This window comes from Cyclopterus lumpus, chromosome 16, assembly GCF_009769545.1.
Source record: "Cyclopterus lumpus isolate fCycLum1 chromosome 16, fCycLum1.pri, whole genome shotgun sequence".
NCBI lineage: Eukaryota > Metazoa > Chordata > Actinopteri > Perciformes > Cyclopteridae > Cyclopterus > Cyclopterus lumpus.
Window position 1 is genome coordinate 422,922 of NC_046981.1, and position 19,108 is coordinate 442,029.

The following is a 19,108-nucleotide window of genomic DNA, read 5'->3' on the forward strand; positions in this document are numbered from 1 at the left end:
CCTGTTTACATCTTTAATTCTGTCTCACTTCCTGTTTACATCTTTAATTCTATCTCACTTCCTGTTTACATCTTTAATTCTGTCTCACTTCCTGTTTACATCTTTAATTCTGTCTCACTTCCTGTTTACATCATCCCTCCACAGACAGAAAACAAAACACGGAGACAATATTAATAAATCTTTGTGGAGACTTTTTAGTGAATTACAAACGTTACAAATCATCATCAGAAAACTGAGAATGTCGTCTGTCCTCTAGTCCTTTGGGAAGAAATGTTGTGTCCTCTAGATGTCCCCAAAGTGTCCTCTAGATGTCCACAGAGTGTCCTCTAGATGTCCCCAAAGTGTCCTCTAGATGTCCCCAAAGTGTCCTCTAAATGTCCACAGAGTGTCCTCTAAATGTCCACAGTGTCCTCTAAATGTCCCCAAAGTGTCCTCTATATGTCCACAGAGTGTCCTCTAGATGTCCACAGAGTGTCCTCTATATGTCCACAAAGTGTCCTCTAGATGTCCACAGTGTCCTCTAGATGTCCACAGAGTGTCCTCTAGATGTCCACAGAGTGTCCTCTATATGTCCACAAAGTGTCCTCTAGATGTCCACAGTGTGTCCTCTATATGTCCACAGAGTGTCCTCTAGATGTCCACAGAGTGTCCTCTAGATGTCCACAGAGTGTCCTCTAAATGTCCACAGAGTGTCCTCTAGATGTCCACAGAGTGTCCTCTAGATGTCCACAGAGTGTCCTCTAAATGTCCACAGAGTGTCCTCTAGATGTCCCCAAAGTGTCGTCTAGATGTCCACAGAGTGTCCTCTAGATGTCCACAGAGTGTCCTCTAGATGTCCACAGAGTGTCCTCTAGATGTCCACAGAGTGTCCTCTAGATGTCCACAGAGTGTCCTCTAAATGTCCACAGTGTCCTCTAAATGTCCACAGAGGGCCCTCTAGATGTCCAATGAGGGCCCTTTAGATGTCCAATGAGGATCCTCTAGATGTCCACTGTCTAATTAAGTCAACTCTGCCCTTTAGCTGGCTCTCTGGATCGTCCAGTCTGACGTCCAGGTCCCTGTCCTCTTCCTCCTCCCTTCTTCCTCTTGGTTCCTGGTCTCTGTCCAGCTGGTCCTCCCCCGTCCTCCTTGTGGGCCCATAGGGCATCGTGGCGTCCCGGCTCCTGGTACCCGGGCTGGCTGCAGTCCAGTGCGTCTCTGGAGAGCAGGATCCAGATGGAGGGGACGTTCCTGCTGACGGTGAGGCTGTCCAGGCCAGCGCTGGTCTCCAGCGGGTCCCAGACCTCGTCCACGGTGCAGAACTGCAGCCTGGTGATCTGGTGGAGTCCCGGCACGCGCCGCTTCACCACCTCGGCACACGTGATGGCCTTGGACACGCCCCCCCCCGCTCGCATTGAGGACGATCTGTCTGCAGAGCGGCCGTCCCTCCGCCTCCCCCCGAGGCCCGGCCTCCATGCGGCTCAGCGCGTAACGCAGCGGATGGCGGATCTTACTGCCGTCTCTCACTCGGACCTCCGGCGTGTCGGGGGGGAGAGCGGAGAAGGGACAGACGGAGGGACGCTCCATCGTGCGAGTCTTATGGTAGTTCTCCATCTGCAGAGAGACAGACCCACAGGCAGAGAGAGACAGACAGACAGACAGACAGAGGGAGACAGACAGACAGACAGACAGACAGAGGGAGACAGACAGACAGACAGCGAGAGAGAGAAAGACAGACAGCGAGAGAGAGAGAGACAGACAGACAGAGGGAGACAGACAGACAGACAGACAGGCAGAGAGAGACAGACAGACAGACAGCGAGAGAGAGAAAGACAGACAGCGAGAGAGAGAGAGACAGACAGACAGAGGGAGACAGACAGACAGACAGAGGGAGACAGACAGACAGGCAGAGAGAGACAGACAGACAGGCAGAGAGAGACAGACAGACAGACAGGCAGAGAGAGACAGACAGACAGACAGGCAGAGAGAGACAGACAGACAGACAGGCAGAGAGAGACAGACAGACAGACAGACAGAGGGAGACAGACAGACAGACAGAGGGAGACAGACAGCGAGAGAGAGAGAGACAGACAGACAGGCAGAGAGAGACAGACAGACAGACAGGCAGAGAGAGACAGACAGACAGACAGAGGGAGACAGACAGACAGACAGGCAGAGAGAGACAGACAGACAGACAGACAGAGGGAGACAGACAGCGAGAGAGAGAGAGACAGACAGACAAGGAGAGAGACACACAGGCAGAGAGAGAGAAAGACAGACAAAGAGAGAGAGAGAGAGACAGACAGACAGACAGAGACAGAGGGAGACAGACAGAAAGAAAGAGAGAGACACACAGACAGGGAGAGAGAGAGAGACAGACAGACAGACAGAGAGGGAGAGAGAGAGAGAGACAGACAGACAGACAGGGAGAGAGAGACAGACAGACAGACAGAGAGAGAGAGAGAGAGAGAGAGACAGACAGGCGTCACGGTTTAACACGGTCGCCCGTTGAACCGTGACACCGGTAACGTTAACCGGAAAACGACCGTTTAACGAAACCCGTGACGTCTGTTGGCTGTAAGATAACTTCCGGTCAGCGCGTGAGAAGAAACCAGTCCTAAAAGAAGCGCGTGACGCAGTCTTCTTAAATATCGGCTCACGTGGAGAAGGTCTTACCTGCTGCCTGCTTTCTTTGGGCTCCTAAACGCTCCACATGTTCACGTCTTCTCCTCCGCTTTACGTTACCGTCCAACGACAACAACTGTCGCAAACTGACGTTGGACAATAGAAGGCTCTAAAGTACTTTCACTGCAGTAAAAGTACTCTCACATTAAAACTTGAAATACTCTGTTACAGTAAAAGTATTAGTTCTGTTTAGTTAAGTTTGGTTCTGTTCGGTTCTATTTAGTTCCTTATTTTATTTTAATACACATATATACACACACACACACATTATATATATATATACACACATATACATACATGTATGTATATATATACACACATACATAGATATACTTATATACATACACACATATATATATATATACATAGATATACTTATATACATACACACACATACATATATATATACATAGATATACATACACACACATACATATATATATATATATATATATATATATATATATATATATATACACACATACATGTATATATACACACATACATAGATATACTTATATACATACACATGTTATATATATATTATATATATAATATATATAACACACATATATAACATATATATATAATACACATATATATATATAATACACATATATATATATATATATATAAACATATATACATACATATATATACACACACATATACATGTAAACATACATCCGTCAGACCTGCTGCAGTAGAATGAGGTTTTCTAAAGGGACCCTCCTCAGAGACACTACCTCTTTAGTCCACAGGGGGCGCCAGAACCATCGGAGTTAAAGCTCAACATAAACATTTCTACAGCTCAGATCACATGAACTTAATTATTCTGTTTACATATTGTTTTACATGTGTAAGACTCTGACACAGTTTATTGTCTCCGTCACTTTATTGAACACAAAGACCGTCTCAGTGATTTCTACTATGAATAAATAACACCTCCAAGTGTCCTGGGCACCTTCATGTGGACAGGAAGTGGTGTTCACTCTCAAATGTTCTCTCATGAGTTCAGGTTTCAAGATGCAACACGCTAGCATTTCCCTACGCTTCCATTCTTTATGCTAAGCTAGGCTAACAACACCCTGATAGCAGCTCTGCCTCTCTCCTCGCCTTGGTTCTCTCCGCCTGTTGGTTCTCTCCTCGCCTTGGTTCTATACTTGATTCAAACCTCTGGGTTCTCCGTGTCTGAGGAACCCGCCTGGTGCTTCTTCATGTGCTTGCTGAAGATACGGGCCCCGCTCAGGTTCTTCTGGCACAGGCAGCAGTAGTAGGGCTGCGTGTCCGAGTGCATGTCCACGTGGTAGCTGAGCTCCAGGGCGCGGCTGAAGCTCTTGCTGCACAGCAGACACGGGAACCGAACACCCGAGTGCGTCCGCTGGTGGCTCTTCAGGGAGCTCTGCTGCTTGAAGGTCTTGAGGCAAGCGGAGCACTGGAAGGGCCGGGCGTCGGTGTGGACCCGCTGGTGCCGGCGGAGGGCGCTGGAGAAGGTAAAGCTCTTGTTGCAGTCGCTGCAGGTGTAGGGTTTCTCCCCGGTGTGGATCCTCCGGTGCTCCGTCATGTGGACCTGCTGGGTGAAGCTCTTCTTGCAGGTGGGGCACTGGAACGGACGCTCGCCGGAGTGGATCCTCAGGTGCTTCTTCAGCGCCGACGCCTTGAAGCAGTCTCGACCACAAACAGGACAGCAGTGGTTTCTTTTCCCATCGCTGCTGCTGTCGGCCTCCACCTCTGAGCCGCCATCTTGTTCTGTCAGGAACACATGGGGGGAGGAGGGTTCATTGATCTGGTTTCAAACACAAATAGACAATCTTACAGTACGTAACAACCCTGTGGGCCCACCACCACCCTGTGGACCCACCACCACCCTGTGGACCCACCACCATCCTGTGGACCCATCACCACCCTGTGGGCCCATCACCATCCTGTGGGCCCATCACCATCCTGTGGGCCCATCACCATCCTGTGGACCCACCACCCTGTGGGCCCACCACCCTGTGGGCCCATCACCACCCTGTGGGCCCATCACCATCCTGTGGACCCACCACCACCCTGTGGGCCCATCACCATCCTATGGACCCACCACCCTGTGGGCCCATCACCACCCTGTGGGCCCATCACCATCCTGTGGACCCACCACCCCGTGGGCCCATCACCACCCTGTGGGCCCATCACCATCCTGTGGACCCACCACCCTGTGGGCCCATCACCATCCTGTGGACCCACCATCCTGTGGGCCCATCACCACCCCGTGGGCCCATCACCATCCTGTGGACCCACCATCCTGTGGACCCACCACCCTGTGGGCCCATCACCATCCTGTGGACCCACCACCCTGTGGACCCACCACCCTGTGGTACCAGAACACCTTAGGCCGGAGATCAATGATGGACTTTGTGATCGTATCATCTGATCCGTATGTCTTGGACAATCGGGTGAAGAGAGGAGCAGAGCTGTCAGCTGATCACCACCTGATGGAGAGTGTGATCAGATGGCGGGGGAGCTGGCTGGAAAGACCTGGCAAGCCCAAACGTGTAGTGGGTGAACTGGAAACGTCTGGCGGGGGATCCTGTCCGGGAGGTCTTCAGCTCACACCTCCAGAACAGGCACACATCCCGGGGGAGCTTGGGGACATGGAGTCCTAGTGGATCATGTTTAAAGCCTCTATTGTGGACGCGGCCGCTGGAGCTGTGTGGTCGAAGGTCATCGGCGTCACGGCGCCAACCCGAGGGTGATGGAAGCCGTCAAGCTGAAGAAGAGGGCCTCAAAGCCTCAAGGAGGTTCTGGCTAAACCATGACGCGGCTCAGGAAGGGAAAACAGGGCCTACCCCAGGCTGTTCCGAGCAGGGCGGGTGGGGGGAACTGCTAACCCGGACTGGGGACATCGTGGGGCGGGGGAAAGAGCACTTTGAGGAACTCCTAAACCCGGCCAACATGGAGAGGGGGCAGCGTCTGAAGACGTTGAGTGGGCGGGGGGGCCTTAGATGTGGGACATTATTGGGCCGTCTTGGCTGACACGCCTTTTCAAAGTCCATGGGGGTCGGGAACAGTGGCCATGGACTGGCAGACCGGGGTGGTGGACCGGAGAGTGTACTCGAACTATCGGGGTATCGCAGTACCTCCCGGGGAAAGGAGGGTCGGAGCCTCCTTTCCCCGGGAGGTACTGCGATACCCTCAGGTTCAAGAGGAGAACTCTTTACCCTCTCATGACAACTGGGAACCAGTTTAGTGATCAATAACTCAGGGTCCTGGGAACCAGTTTAGTGATCAATAACTCAGGGTCCTGGGAACCAGTCTAGTGATCAATAACTCAGGGTCCTGGGAACCAGTCTAGTGATCAATAACTCAGGGTCCTGGGAACCAGTCTAGTGATCAATAACTCAGGGTCCTGGGAACCAGTCTAGTGATCAATAACTCAGGGTCCTGGGAACCAGTCTAGTGATCAATAACTCAGGGTCCTGGGAACCAGTCTAGTGATCAATAACTCAGGGTCCTGGGAACCAGTCTAGTGATCAATAACTCAGATTACTACTCACCGCTCAGAGGTCTCCAGTCCTCTTCCTCTCCATCAGAGTTTATTAAACCGCTGACGTCCTCCGTCTTCAGAGAGACGTCCTGGTCACCGTGGTCACCAGGTAGAGAGACGTCCTGGTCACCGTGGTTACCAGGTAGAGAGACGTCCTGGTCACCGTGGTCACCAGGTAGAGGTCTGGTAGAAAGGTCCTCCTCCTCCTGGAGACAAGAACACAATCTCACTCGTTACTCATCTCCTCCTCCTCTGATGAAGATGTCTCACCTTCTTATTCAGACCTTCCCCTTCTTCCTCCTTTATATTGAGCCTGAACTCCTGAAACAGAGTTCTTCATCTTTTACTTAAAAAAACACAATATATATTATTATTGATTATGAATATTATGAATATATTATTGAAATAAAAAGTGACTCCTGTCCCAACTAATGTCTCACCTCGTGTCTCACCGGGTCCTCCGTAGTGGATCTGAGTGTCTCCTGGTTCTGCTCAGAGACCAGGTTCTGCAGAGACCAGAAGCCGTCGTTCTGGAGACGATCAAACAACAGGTAACAAACACCGTCACAAATATAATACAACTATTATAAATATAATAAGTAAAATATAGATATAATATGAATATAATGTAAATATATTATAAATATAATATTATCATAATATTAATATAATATAGATATAATATGAATATAATATAAGCATAGTATAGATATATTACAAAATATAATACAAGTATAATATATATATAATATGAGTATCATATAGATATAATATAAGTATAATACAAGTATAATATAAATATAATACGAGTATAATATAGATATAATACAAGTACAATATAATATAAATATAATATCATAATATTAATATAATATAAATATAATATGAATATAATACAAGTATAATATAGATATAATATAAATATAATATCATCATAATATTAATATAAATATAATATGAATATAATACAAGTATAATATAGATATAATATTAATATAATATCATCATAATATTAATATAATATAAATATAATATGAATATAATACAAGTATAATATAGATATAATATAAATATAATATCATCATAATATAAATATAATACAAGTATAATATAGATATAATATTAATATAATATCATCATAATATTAATATAATATAAATATAATACAAGTATAATATAGATATAATATGAATATAATACAAGTATAATATAGATACAATATAAATATAATATCATCATAATATTAATATAAATATAATATGAATATAATACAAGTATAATATAGATATAATATTAATATAATATCATCATAATATTAATATAATATAAATATAATATGAATATAATACAAGTATAATATAGATATAATATAAATATAATATCATCATAATATTAATATAAATATAATATGAATATAATACAAGTATAATATAGATATAATATTAATATAATATCATCATAATATTAATATAATATAAACATAATATGAATATAATACAAGTATAATATAGATATAATATAAATATAATATCATCATAATATAAATATAATACAAGTATAATATAGATATAATATTAATATAATATCATCATAATATTAATATAATATAAATATAATATGAATATAATACAAGTATAATATAGATATAATATAAGTATAAATATATACTGGCGGTCAGTACAGAGAATGCAGCTTTAAGACACTAAGGACAGGAAGTGGATTAAGACACTAAGGACAGGAAGTGGAGGAGGCCACCTGATCTGACCAATCACAGCGCGACGTAGGTGTGTAAACTTACTTGGGCAGCTGCCCGCTGCCTGCTGCCCTCTGCGTGGACCTGCAGGTGCTTCCTGAGCAGGCCGGGCCGGTTGAAGCTCTTGGTGCAGAGCGAGCAGCGGTGGGGCTTCTGTCCCGTGTGGAGCCTCTCGTGGTCCCGGAAGGAGGACGTGGTGGAGAAAACCTTGTGGCAGAAGGAGCAGCGGTGCAGGTTCCCCTCCGCGTGGGTCTTCTGGTGGCCGGCGCAGCCCGTCCTAGAGGCGAAGCTCTTAGGGCACAGCGGGCAGCGGAAGGGCCTCTCCCCGGTGTGCGTCCGCTCATGCTGGACCAGGTGGCGCCGCTGGAAGAAGCCGCGGCCGCAAGCCGAGCAGACGTGCGGCTTCTCGGCGGCGTGCCGGAGCCGGTGCCTGCGCAGGCAGCTCGGCTGGGCGTAGCTCGCTCCGCAGTCCTGGCAGCCGTACGGCTTCTCGCCGGTGTGGACCCGCTGGTGCGTCGCCACGTTGGCCTTCTTGGTGAAGCGCTTGCCGCACACGGAGCAGCCGTACGGCTTCACGCCAGAGTGAGCGCTCACGTGGTCGGCCAGCCGGGACGGCCGCGAGAACACCCGGCCGCATTCCAAACAGCTGTGACGCCGACTGGACCGACGGCCGCTCCGCTTCAGTACTGCTGCTCCTGTAGACAACGACACAGGGCTCACTAACCCTCTGATCAATGATGAGGCCTTATTATCAATGTGACTATTGATCAGATGAGGCCTATTATCAATGTGACTATTGATCAGATGAGGCCTATTATCAATGTGACTATTGATCAGATGAGGCCTATTATCAATGTGACTATTGATCAGATGTGGCCTTATTATCAATGTGACTTGATTGAATGTGGCCTTATAATATTGCTATAATGTTACTGTTAAGAGTAAAAACTACATTCACATAAAACACAGTTTTTAATGTTTGGCATCAAGTTGACCTCTGACCTTCAGCAGCACCCTGAGGACACGCCTCCTTCGCTGCCGCCTCCTCCTCCTCCTCTTCACTTTGGTCTGTTTCCACTTTCACTGAATTCATCTCATCCTCTGCTCCTTCTCCTCTGAGCCTGCGAGACAAAACAGAGGGAATAGTAGCCTCCATGCGGTAGAAGTTGAATAGGTTCTGATCAGAATCGATCACCGGGCAATGCATGCTGGGTAGATTTGTGTCCGATTGATTCAGACTTGCTCTGACGTCATGCACACGCGGTCAACAATGACCTCACGAGAGCACGCGGCAGTAGCTCTGACTGCGTGGCCCAGTGCATGATGGGAAACAGAGCTGATTGGCTCTTAGATTTGACAACAAACACCACGTGTTGTAGAAAATACTCATTTTGTGTGTAGTTGTACTCGATTGTTGACTGAGTCTCAGGTTCAATGTTGTGTGGTTGATAATCAATCTTAGTAAAGTATTTCACAAGCAGACATAAACATATCAAAGGATAAGAACATAACACCGCCCTATAGTTAAAGCAGTAACAGTGTACTGTTGTTATTTAGCTGAGCTCTTAATTATTAACCAATTCATGTGTAATAAAGACTTCCTGTTTGAGTAAACTAGTGACGTCACCCCGTTAGGTTCCGAAGATGAACGTTACACTGCGTTAATCGATGCGTTAATCGGTGCGTTGAGCAGCCAATCAGAAGCGAGGAGAGCGTCCAATTGATAAACGCGTCAGCGCTCACAAGCTAACTGAAGCTAGCTCACTCACAGTAAACTAAAGCGTTAACGTTCACCGGGACACGTACACGTACCGGTACCGGGGGTCTCGGGGAACCAGGCCGTCAGAAGAAGGACGGACCGGGATCGCTGTGTTCCTGGTCCTGAACGCTGCTTCAGCGGGACTCGAGCGTCTCCGCTCTCAGGATCGATACTTGTGATCTTACAGTCGGAACCGGAACCCACCGGACGGGCAGAGAGCCGCCTCGGTAGGGGGGTAGGGGGGTAGAGGGTGGGGGGTAGGGGGTAGCGACGTCAGCTGGAGGTAAAGGACACCAAACAGCTGATTTCACGCGTCTTCCACGCTGAGCATTGTGGGTAGCAGCTGCTCACAGTCACGCTCACTGCCGCCGCTCTGGCCGGGAGTTGAACTGCAGCAACAACAGTGGTTTCTATGTACGTTATGATATATTATTCTGTTTACTAGTAAATATATATAACAATATACACATATAAAACTTCATATATCAAAACTAGAAACAGCTTTATGGATCGATGACTTTATTCAGGAACATGAAGTACACGTGAAAGTAATAGTACAATAATCCTCCTGAACCACGACTTGACCTCCAGCACTTAGTCCATGTGGTGTATTGATGTATTTATTGATGACCATCTCTTTACTGTTTCTTCTTCACCACGTGAGCACAGTCATATTTGCCTCGCACCACCTTGAGCTTGACCCCGGGGAGGTCCTGGGTCCGCCCCCCCTCCACCAGCACCACGTTGTGCTCCTGCAGGTTGTGGCCCTCCCCGGGGATGAAGGCCACCGCCTCCTTGCCGTTGGACAGACGCACTCGAGCGCACTTCCTGTTGGCGGAGTTTGGCTTCTTGGGCTTCCGGATCATGGTCTTCAGGACCACCGCTTTCAGCTGCGGGCGGCCGAACGTGGCGCCGACAGACTTGGGAGGCGGTTTGGGTTTCCCCTGGCGGTGCATCTGGTTGAGGGTGGCCATGGTCCTGGAGAAGACGGGACCCGTCCAGGCAGATGCATGCTGGGACGCTGCAGAGACGAGGAGGAACAGAAAGCTACTTTATGTTTCAATCAAACTTTGTTTCTGAGGATTCAGGTTGTATCTGTCGGTTCAGCAGAAGCCTCCAAACTCTACAATACCCATGAGCCTCAGCGACTAACGTCATGGAGAATAAGCCAGTCAGAGGGACCAATCAGATTGCTGGGAATTTCATTTCATAGTTATTGAATACTAGAGATGACCACCTGCGGTCCAGTCTCACCTGGAGACCACCTCGTGGCCCCGCCCCTCACCTGGAGACCACTTCGTGGCTCCGCCCCTCACCTGGAGACCACCTTGTGGCCCCGTCCCTCACGTGGAGACCACCTCGTGGCCCCGCCCCTCACCTGGAGACCACTTTGTGGCTCCGCCCCTCACCTGGAGACCACCTTGTGGCCCCGTCCCTCACGTGGAGACCACTTCGTGGCTCCGCCCCTCACCTGGAGACCACCTTGTGGCCCCGTCCCTCACGTGGAGACCACCTCGTGGCCCTGCCCATCACCTGGAGACCACCTCGTGGCCCCGCCCCTCACCTGGAGACCACTTTGTGGCTCCGCCCCTCACCTGGAGACCACCTTGTGGCCCCGTCCCTCACGTGGAGACCACTTCGTGGCTCCGCCCCTCACCTGGAGACCACCTTGTGGCCCCGTCCCTCACGTGGAGACCACCTCGTGGCCCTGCCCATCACCTGGAGACCACTTTGTGGCCCCGCCCCTCACCTGGAGACCACTTTGTGGCCCCGCCCCTCACCTGGAGACAGGTGTGTAAACTCACCTTGAAGCAGTGACGTCAGCGCCGGTCTCAAGCTCCACAGTGAAGACATTTCTGATGAGGACATGAAAAAGAAACACTCGTTAGTAAAATACATGTAAACACACACAGCTAGTGTAAACACATGTAAACACACACAGCTAGTGTAAACACATGTAAACACACACAGCTAGTGTAAACACATGTAAACACACACAGCTAGTGTAAACACATGTAAACACACACAGCTAGTGTAAACACATGTAAACACACACAGCTAGTGTAAACACATGTAAACACACACAGCTAGTGTAAACACATGTAAACACACACAGCTAGTGTTAACACATGTAAACACACACAGCTAGTGTAAACACATGTAAACACACACAGCTAGTGTAAACACATGTAAACACACACAGCTAGTGTAAACACATGTAAACACACACAGCTAGTGTAAACACATGTAAACACACACAGCTAGTGTAAACACATGTAAACACACACAGCTAGTGTAAACACATGTAAACACACACAGCTAGTGTAAACACATGTAAACACACACAGCTAGTGTAAACACATGTAAACACACACAGCTAGTGTTAACACATGTAAACACACACAGCTAGTGTAAACACATGTAAACACACACAGCTAGTGTAAACACATGTAAACACACACAGCTAGTGTTAACACATGTAAACACACACAGCTAGTGTTAACACATGTAAACACACACAGCTAGTGTAAACACATGTAAACACACACAGCTAGTGTTAACACATGTAAACACACACAGCTAGTGTTAACACATGTAAACACACACAGCTAGTGTAAACACATGTAAACACACACAGCTAGTGTTAACACATGTAAACACACACAGCTAGTGTAAACACACACAGCTAGTGTAAACACACACAGCTAGTGTTAACACATGTAAACACACACAGCTAGTGTTAACACATGTAAACACACACAGCTAGTGTAAAAACATGTAAACACACACAGCTAGTGTAAACACATGTAAACACACACAGCTAGTGTTAACACATGTAAACACACACAGCTAGTGTAAACACATGTAAACACACACAGCTAGTGTAAACACATGTAAACACACACAGCTAGTGTTAACACATGTAAACACACACAGCTAGTGTAAACACATGTAAACACACACAGCTAGTGTAAAAACATGTAAACAAACACATGTAAACACAGCTAGTGTAAACACACAGCTAGTGTAAATAAAGAACATAATGTATAAATGTAGAACATAATGTATACATGTAGAACATATTGTAGAACATAATGTATACATGTAGAACATATTGTAGAACATAATGTATACATGTAGAACATATTGTATACATGTAGAACATATTGTAGAACATAATGTATACATGTAGAACATATTGTAGAACATAATGTATACATGTAGAACATATTGTATACATGTAGAACATATTGTAGAACATATTGTATACATGTAGAACATATTGTATACATGTAGAACATATTGTAGAACATAATGTATTCATGTAGAACATATTGTATACATGTAGAACATATTGTAGAACATAATGTATTCATGTAGAACATATTGTAGAACATATTGTATACATGTATAACATATTGTATAACATAATGTATACATGTAGAACATATTGTAGAACATAATGTATACATGTAGAACATATTGTATACATGTAGAACATACTGTAGAACATAATGTATTCATGTAGAACATATTGTAGAACATATTGTATACATGTAGAACATATTGTATAACATAATGTATACATGTAGAACATATTGTATACATGTAGAACATAATGTATACATGTAGAACATATTGTATACATGTAGAACATACTGTAGAACATAATGTATATATGTAGAACATTGTAGAACATGTATAATGTATAACATATTGTAGAACATAATGTATACATGTAGAACATAATGTATTCATGTACAACATATTGTAGAACATAATGTATACATGTAGAACATATTGTATACATGTAGAACATATTGTAGAACATAATGTATACATGTAGAACATAACGTATACATGTAGAACATATTGTATACATGTAGAACATAATGTATACATGTAGAACATATTGTAGAACATAATGTATACATGTAGAACATATTGTATACATGTAGAACATATTGTAGAACATAATGTATACATGTAGAACATAATGTATACATGTAGAACATAACGTATACATGTAGAACATATTGTATACATGTAGAACATATTGTAGAACATAATGTATACATGTAGAACATATTGTATACATGTAGAACATATTGTAGAACATAATGTATACATGTAGAACATATTGTATACATGTAGAACATATTGTATACATGTAGAACATATTGTAGAACATAATGTATAAATGTAGAACATATTGTATACATGTAGAACATACTGTAGAACATGTATAATGTAGAACATGTATAATGTAGAACATATTGTAGAACATGTATAATGTAGAACATATTGTAGAACATGTATAATGTAGAACATAATGTTTAGTGGTAGAACATGTATAATGTAGAACATATTGTAGAACATGTATAATGTAGAACATAATGTTTACTTGTAGAACATATTGTAGAACATGTATAATGTAGAACATATTGTAGAACATGTATAATGTAGAAGATATTGTAGAACATGTATAATGTAGAACATGTATAATGTAGAACATATTGTATACATGAAGAACATATTGTAGAACATGTATAATGTAGAACATGTATAATGTAGAACTTATTGTAGAACATGTATAATGTAGAACATATTGTATACATGTAGAACATAATGTTTACCTGTAGAACATATTGTATACATGAAGAACATGTATAATGTAGTACATAATGTTTACCTGTAGAACATATTGTATACATGAACATGTATAATGTAAAACATAATGTTTACCTGTAGAACATATTGTAGAACATATTGTAGAACATGTATAATGTAGAACATATTGTATACATGTAGAACATATTGTAGAACATGTATAATGTAGAACATATTGTATACATGTAGAACATGTATAATGTAGAACATAATGTTTACATGTAGAACATATTGTAGAACATGTATAATGTAGAACATATTGTATACATGTAGAACATATTGTAGAACATGTATAATGTAGAACATATTGTATACATGTAGAACATATTGTAGAACATGTATAATGTAGAACATATTGTAGAACATGTATAATGTAGAACATATTGTATACATGTAGAACATGTATAATGTAGAACATATTGTAGAACATGTATAATGTAGAACATATTGTATACATGTAGAACATATTGTAGAACATGTATAATGTACAACATATTGTAGAACATGTATAACGTAGAACATAATGTTTACCTGTAGAACATATTGTAGAACATGTATAATGTAGAACATATTGTATACATGTAGAACATGTATAATGTAGAACATAATGTTTACATGTAGAACATATTGTAGAACATGTATAATGTAGAACATAATGTTTACCTGTAGAACATATTGTAGAACATGTATAATGTAGAACATAATGTTTACCTGTAGAACATATTGTAGAACATGTATAATGTAGAACATAATGTTTACCTGTAGAACATATTGTAGAACATGTATAATGTAGAACATAATGTTTACCTGTAGAACATATTGTAGAACATGTATAATGTAGAACATAATGTTTACCTGTAGAACATGTATAATGTAGAACATATTGTAGAACATGTATAATGTAGAACATATTGTAGAACATGTATAATGTAGAACATATTGTATACATGTAGAACATATTGTAGAACATATTGTAGAACATGTATAATGTAGAACATAATGTTTACCTGTAGAACATATTGTAGAACATGTATAATGTAGAACATAATGTTTACCTGTAGAACATATTGTAGAACATGTATAATGTAGAACATAATGTTTACCTGTAGAACATATTGTAGAACATGTATAATGTAGAACATAATGTTTACCTGTAGAACATATTGTAGAACATGTATAATGTAGAACATAATGTTTACATGTAGAACATATTGTAGAACATGTATAATGTAGAACATATTGTATACATGTAGAACATATTGTAGAACATGTATAATGTAGAACATAATGTTTACCTGTAGAACATATTGTAGAACATGTATAATGTAGAACATAATGTTTACATGTAGAACATATTGTAGAACATGTATAATGTAGAACATATTGTATACATGTAGAACATATTGTAGAACATGTATAATGTAGAACATATTGTATACATGTAAAACATATTGTATACATGAAGAACATGTATAATGTAGAACATAATGTTTACCTGTAGAACATATTGTATACATGAAGAACATGTATAATGTAGAACATATTGTATACATGTAGAACATATTGTAGAACATGTATAATGTAGAACATATTGTATACATGTAGAACATATTGTATACATGAAGAACATGTATAATGTAGAACATAATGTTTACCTGTAGAACATATTGTATACATGTAGAACATAATGTTTACATGTAGAACATATTGTAGAACATGTATAATGTAGAACATATTGTATACATGTAGAACATATTGTATACATGAAGAACATGTATAATGTAGAACATAATGTTTACCTGTAGAACATATTGTAGAACATGTATAATGTAGAACATAATGTTTACCTGTAGAACATATTGTAGAACATGTATAATGTAGAACATAATGTTTACATGTAGAACATATTGTAGAACATGTATAATGTAGAACATAATGTTTACCTGTAGAACATATTGTAGAACATGTATAATGTAGAACATAATGTTTACCTGTAGAACATATTGTAGAACATGTATAATGTAGAACATAATGTTTACATGTAGAACATATTGTAGAACATGTATAATGTAGAACATAATGTTTACCTGTAGAACATATTGTAGAACATGTATAATGTAGAACATAATGTTTACCTGTAGAACATATTGTAGAACATGTATAATGTAGAACATAATGTTTACATGTAGAACATATTGTAGAACATGTATAATGTAGAACATAATGTTTACCTGTAGAACATATTGTAGAACATGTATAATGTAGAACATAATGTTTACCTGTAGAACATATTGTAGAACATGTATAATGTAGAACATAATGTTTACATGTAGAACATATTGTAGAACATGTATAATGTAGAACATAATGTTTACATGTAGAACATATTGTAGAACATGTATAATGTAGAACATAATGTTTACCTGTAGAACATATTGTAGAACATGTATAATGTAGAACATAATGTTTACATGTAGAACATATTGTAGAACATGTATAATGTAGAACATAATGTTTACCTGTAGAACATATTGTAGAACATGTATAATGTAGAACATAATGTTTACCTGTAGAACATATTGTAGAACATGTATAATGTAGAACATATTGTATACATGTAAAACATATTGTATACATGAAGAACATGTATAATGTAGAACATAATGTTTACCTGTAGAACATATTGTAGAACATGTATAATGTAGAACATAATGTTTACATGTAGAACATATTGTAGAACATGTATAATGTAGAACATAATGTTTACCTGTAGAACATATTGTAGAACATGTATAATGTAGAACATAATGTTTACCTGTAGAACATATTGTAGAACATGTATAATGTAGAACATAATGTTTACATGTAGAACATATTGTAGAACATGTATAATGTAGAACATAATGTTTACCTGTAGAACATATTGTAGAACATGTATAATGTAGAACATAATGTTTACATGTAGAACATATTGTAGAACATGTATAATGTAGAACATAATGTTTACATGTAGAACATATTGTAGAACATGTATAATGTAGAACATAATGTTTACCTGTAGAACATATTGTAGAACATGTATAATGTAGAACATAATGTTTACCTGTAGAACATATTGTAGAACATGTATAATGTAGAACATAATGTTTACATGTAGAACATATTGTAGAACATGTATAATGTAGAACATAATGTTTACATGTAGAACATATTGTAGAACATGTATAATGTAGAACATAATGTTTACCTGTAGAACATATTGTATACATGAAGAACATGTATAATGTAGAACATAATGTTTACCTGTAGAACATATTGTAGAACATGTATAATGTAGAACATAATGTTTACCTGTAGAACATATTGTAGAACATGTATAATGTAGAACATAATGTTTACCTGTAGAACATATTGTAGAACATGTATAATGTAGAACATAATGTTTACCTGTAGAACATATTGTAGAACATGTATAATGTAGAACATAATGTTTACATGTAGAACATATTGTAGAACATGTATAATGTAGAACATAATGTTTACATATCACTTAGAACATATTGTATATCACGTGTCCGCCACAGACCAACACAACAGAGGTCACGTGAAGGTTCTTACCGGAAGCGGTTTCACGGCGTCAGGTCATCCGGTTATTAAATATAATCAGAATATATGTAATCACAATCTGAAGATGGTTATCGCATCTTTCTGGGACGAATAAATCAAAGACTTTCCGTGGAGCAGGGGAACGTGATCAACATCAACTCCTGCGCACCGGAAGTAATCCGCTCAACTGCAAAGTGCATCCGGATTCCCCTCCCACCATAATAAGAGCTCAATTCAATTCAGTTTATTTTATATTGCCCGGAATGACAAATCCCAAACTCCTCAGAGGGCTTTACAATCTGTACACATACGACATCCTGACCTTTGACCTCACATCGGATCAGGAAAAACTCCCCAAAAAACAGAAAAAAACTTTCAGGGTAAAAAAGGTAAGAACCCTTCAGGAGAGCAACAGAGGAGGATCCCTCTCCCAGATGTCATGTGACCAGATGAACAATAGATGTCATGTGACCAGATGAACACTAGATGTCATGTGACCAGATGAACAATAGATGTCATGTGACCAGATGAACAATAGATGTCATGTGACCAGATGAACAATAGATGTCATGTGACCAGATGAACACTAGATGTCATGTGACCAGATGAACAATAGATGTCATGTGACCAGATGAACAATAGATGTCATGTGACCAGATCAACAATAGATGTCATGTGACCAGATGAACAATAGATGTCATGTGACCAGATGAACACTTGATGTCATGTGACCAGATGAACAATAGATGTCATGTGACCAGATGAACAATAGATGTCATGTGACCAGATGAACACTAGATGTCATGCGACCAGATGAACACTAGATGTCATGTGACCAGATGAACAATAGATGTCATGTGACCAGATGAACAATAGATGTCATGTGACCAGATGAACACTTGATGTCATGTGACCAGATGAACAATAGATGTCATGTGACCAGATGAACAATAGATGTCATGTGACCAGATGAACAGTAGATGTCATGTGACCAGATGAACAATAGATGTCATGTGACCAGATGAACAATAGATGTCATGTGACTAGATGAACAATAGATGTCATGTGACCAGATGAACACTAGATGTCATGTGACCAGATGAACAATAGATGTCATGTGACCAGATGA

General features: G+C 41.0%; 3 protein-coding genes across 4 annotated transcripts; all 3 read right to left on the reverse strand.

Annotated features, from left to right (window-relative positions):
* Positions 1–170: 170 nt before the first annotated feature.
* On the reverse strand, positions 171–2,839 carry rpp25l (ribonuclease P/MRP 25 subunit-like). Its single transcript, XM_034554438.1, is given in 3 exon segments — positions 171–1,385; positions 1,387–1,593; positions 2,656–2,839. Coding segments are annotated over 2 exon segments (588 nt in total). The 5' UTR covers positions 2,656–2,839; the 3' UTR covers positions 171–1,004.
* A 701-nt stretch (positions 2,840–3,540) lies between these two features.
* Positions 3,541–10,031, reverse strand: LOC117745409 (zinc finger protein 420-like). Of its 2 annotated transcripts, none has more exons than XM_034553710.1 (6): positions 9,756–10,031; positions 8,946–9,064; positions 7,989–8,638; positions 6,631–6,720; positions 6,201–6,396; positions 3,541–4,413 (listed from the first exon to the last, which is right to left on the reverse strand). In XM_034553710.1, the coding sequence occupies exons 2-6, from the start codon at positions 9,034–9,036 to the stop codon at positions 3,833–3,835; spliced, it is 1,608 nt and encodes a 535-aa protein (XP_034409601.1). In that variant the 5' UTR covers positions 9,037–9,064; positions 9,756–10,031; the 3' UTR covers positions 3,541–3,832. The 2 variants fall into 2 exon arrangements, with proteins under 2 accessions (XP_034409601.1, XP_034409602.1); XM_034553711.1 differs by having other exon boundaries at positions 9,750–10,024.
* Positions 10,032–10,204: 173 nt separating this feature from the next.
* On the reverse strand, positions 10,205–18,208 carry mrps12 (mitochondrial ribosomal protein S12). Its single transcript, XM_034553712.1, has 3 exons — positions 17,992–18,208; positions 11,508–11,558; positions 10,205–10,723 (listed from the first exon to the last, which is right to left on the reverse strand). The coding sequence occupies exons 2-3, from the start codon at positions 11,554–11,556 to the stop codon at positions 10,341–10,343; spliced, it is 432 nt and encodes a 143-aa protein (XP_034409603.1). The 5' UTR covers positions 11,557–11,558; positions 17,992–18,208; the 3' UTR covers positions 10,205–10,340.
* Positions 18,209–19,108: the final 900 nt, after the last annotated feature.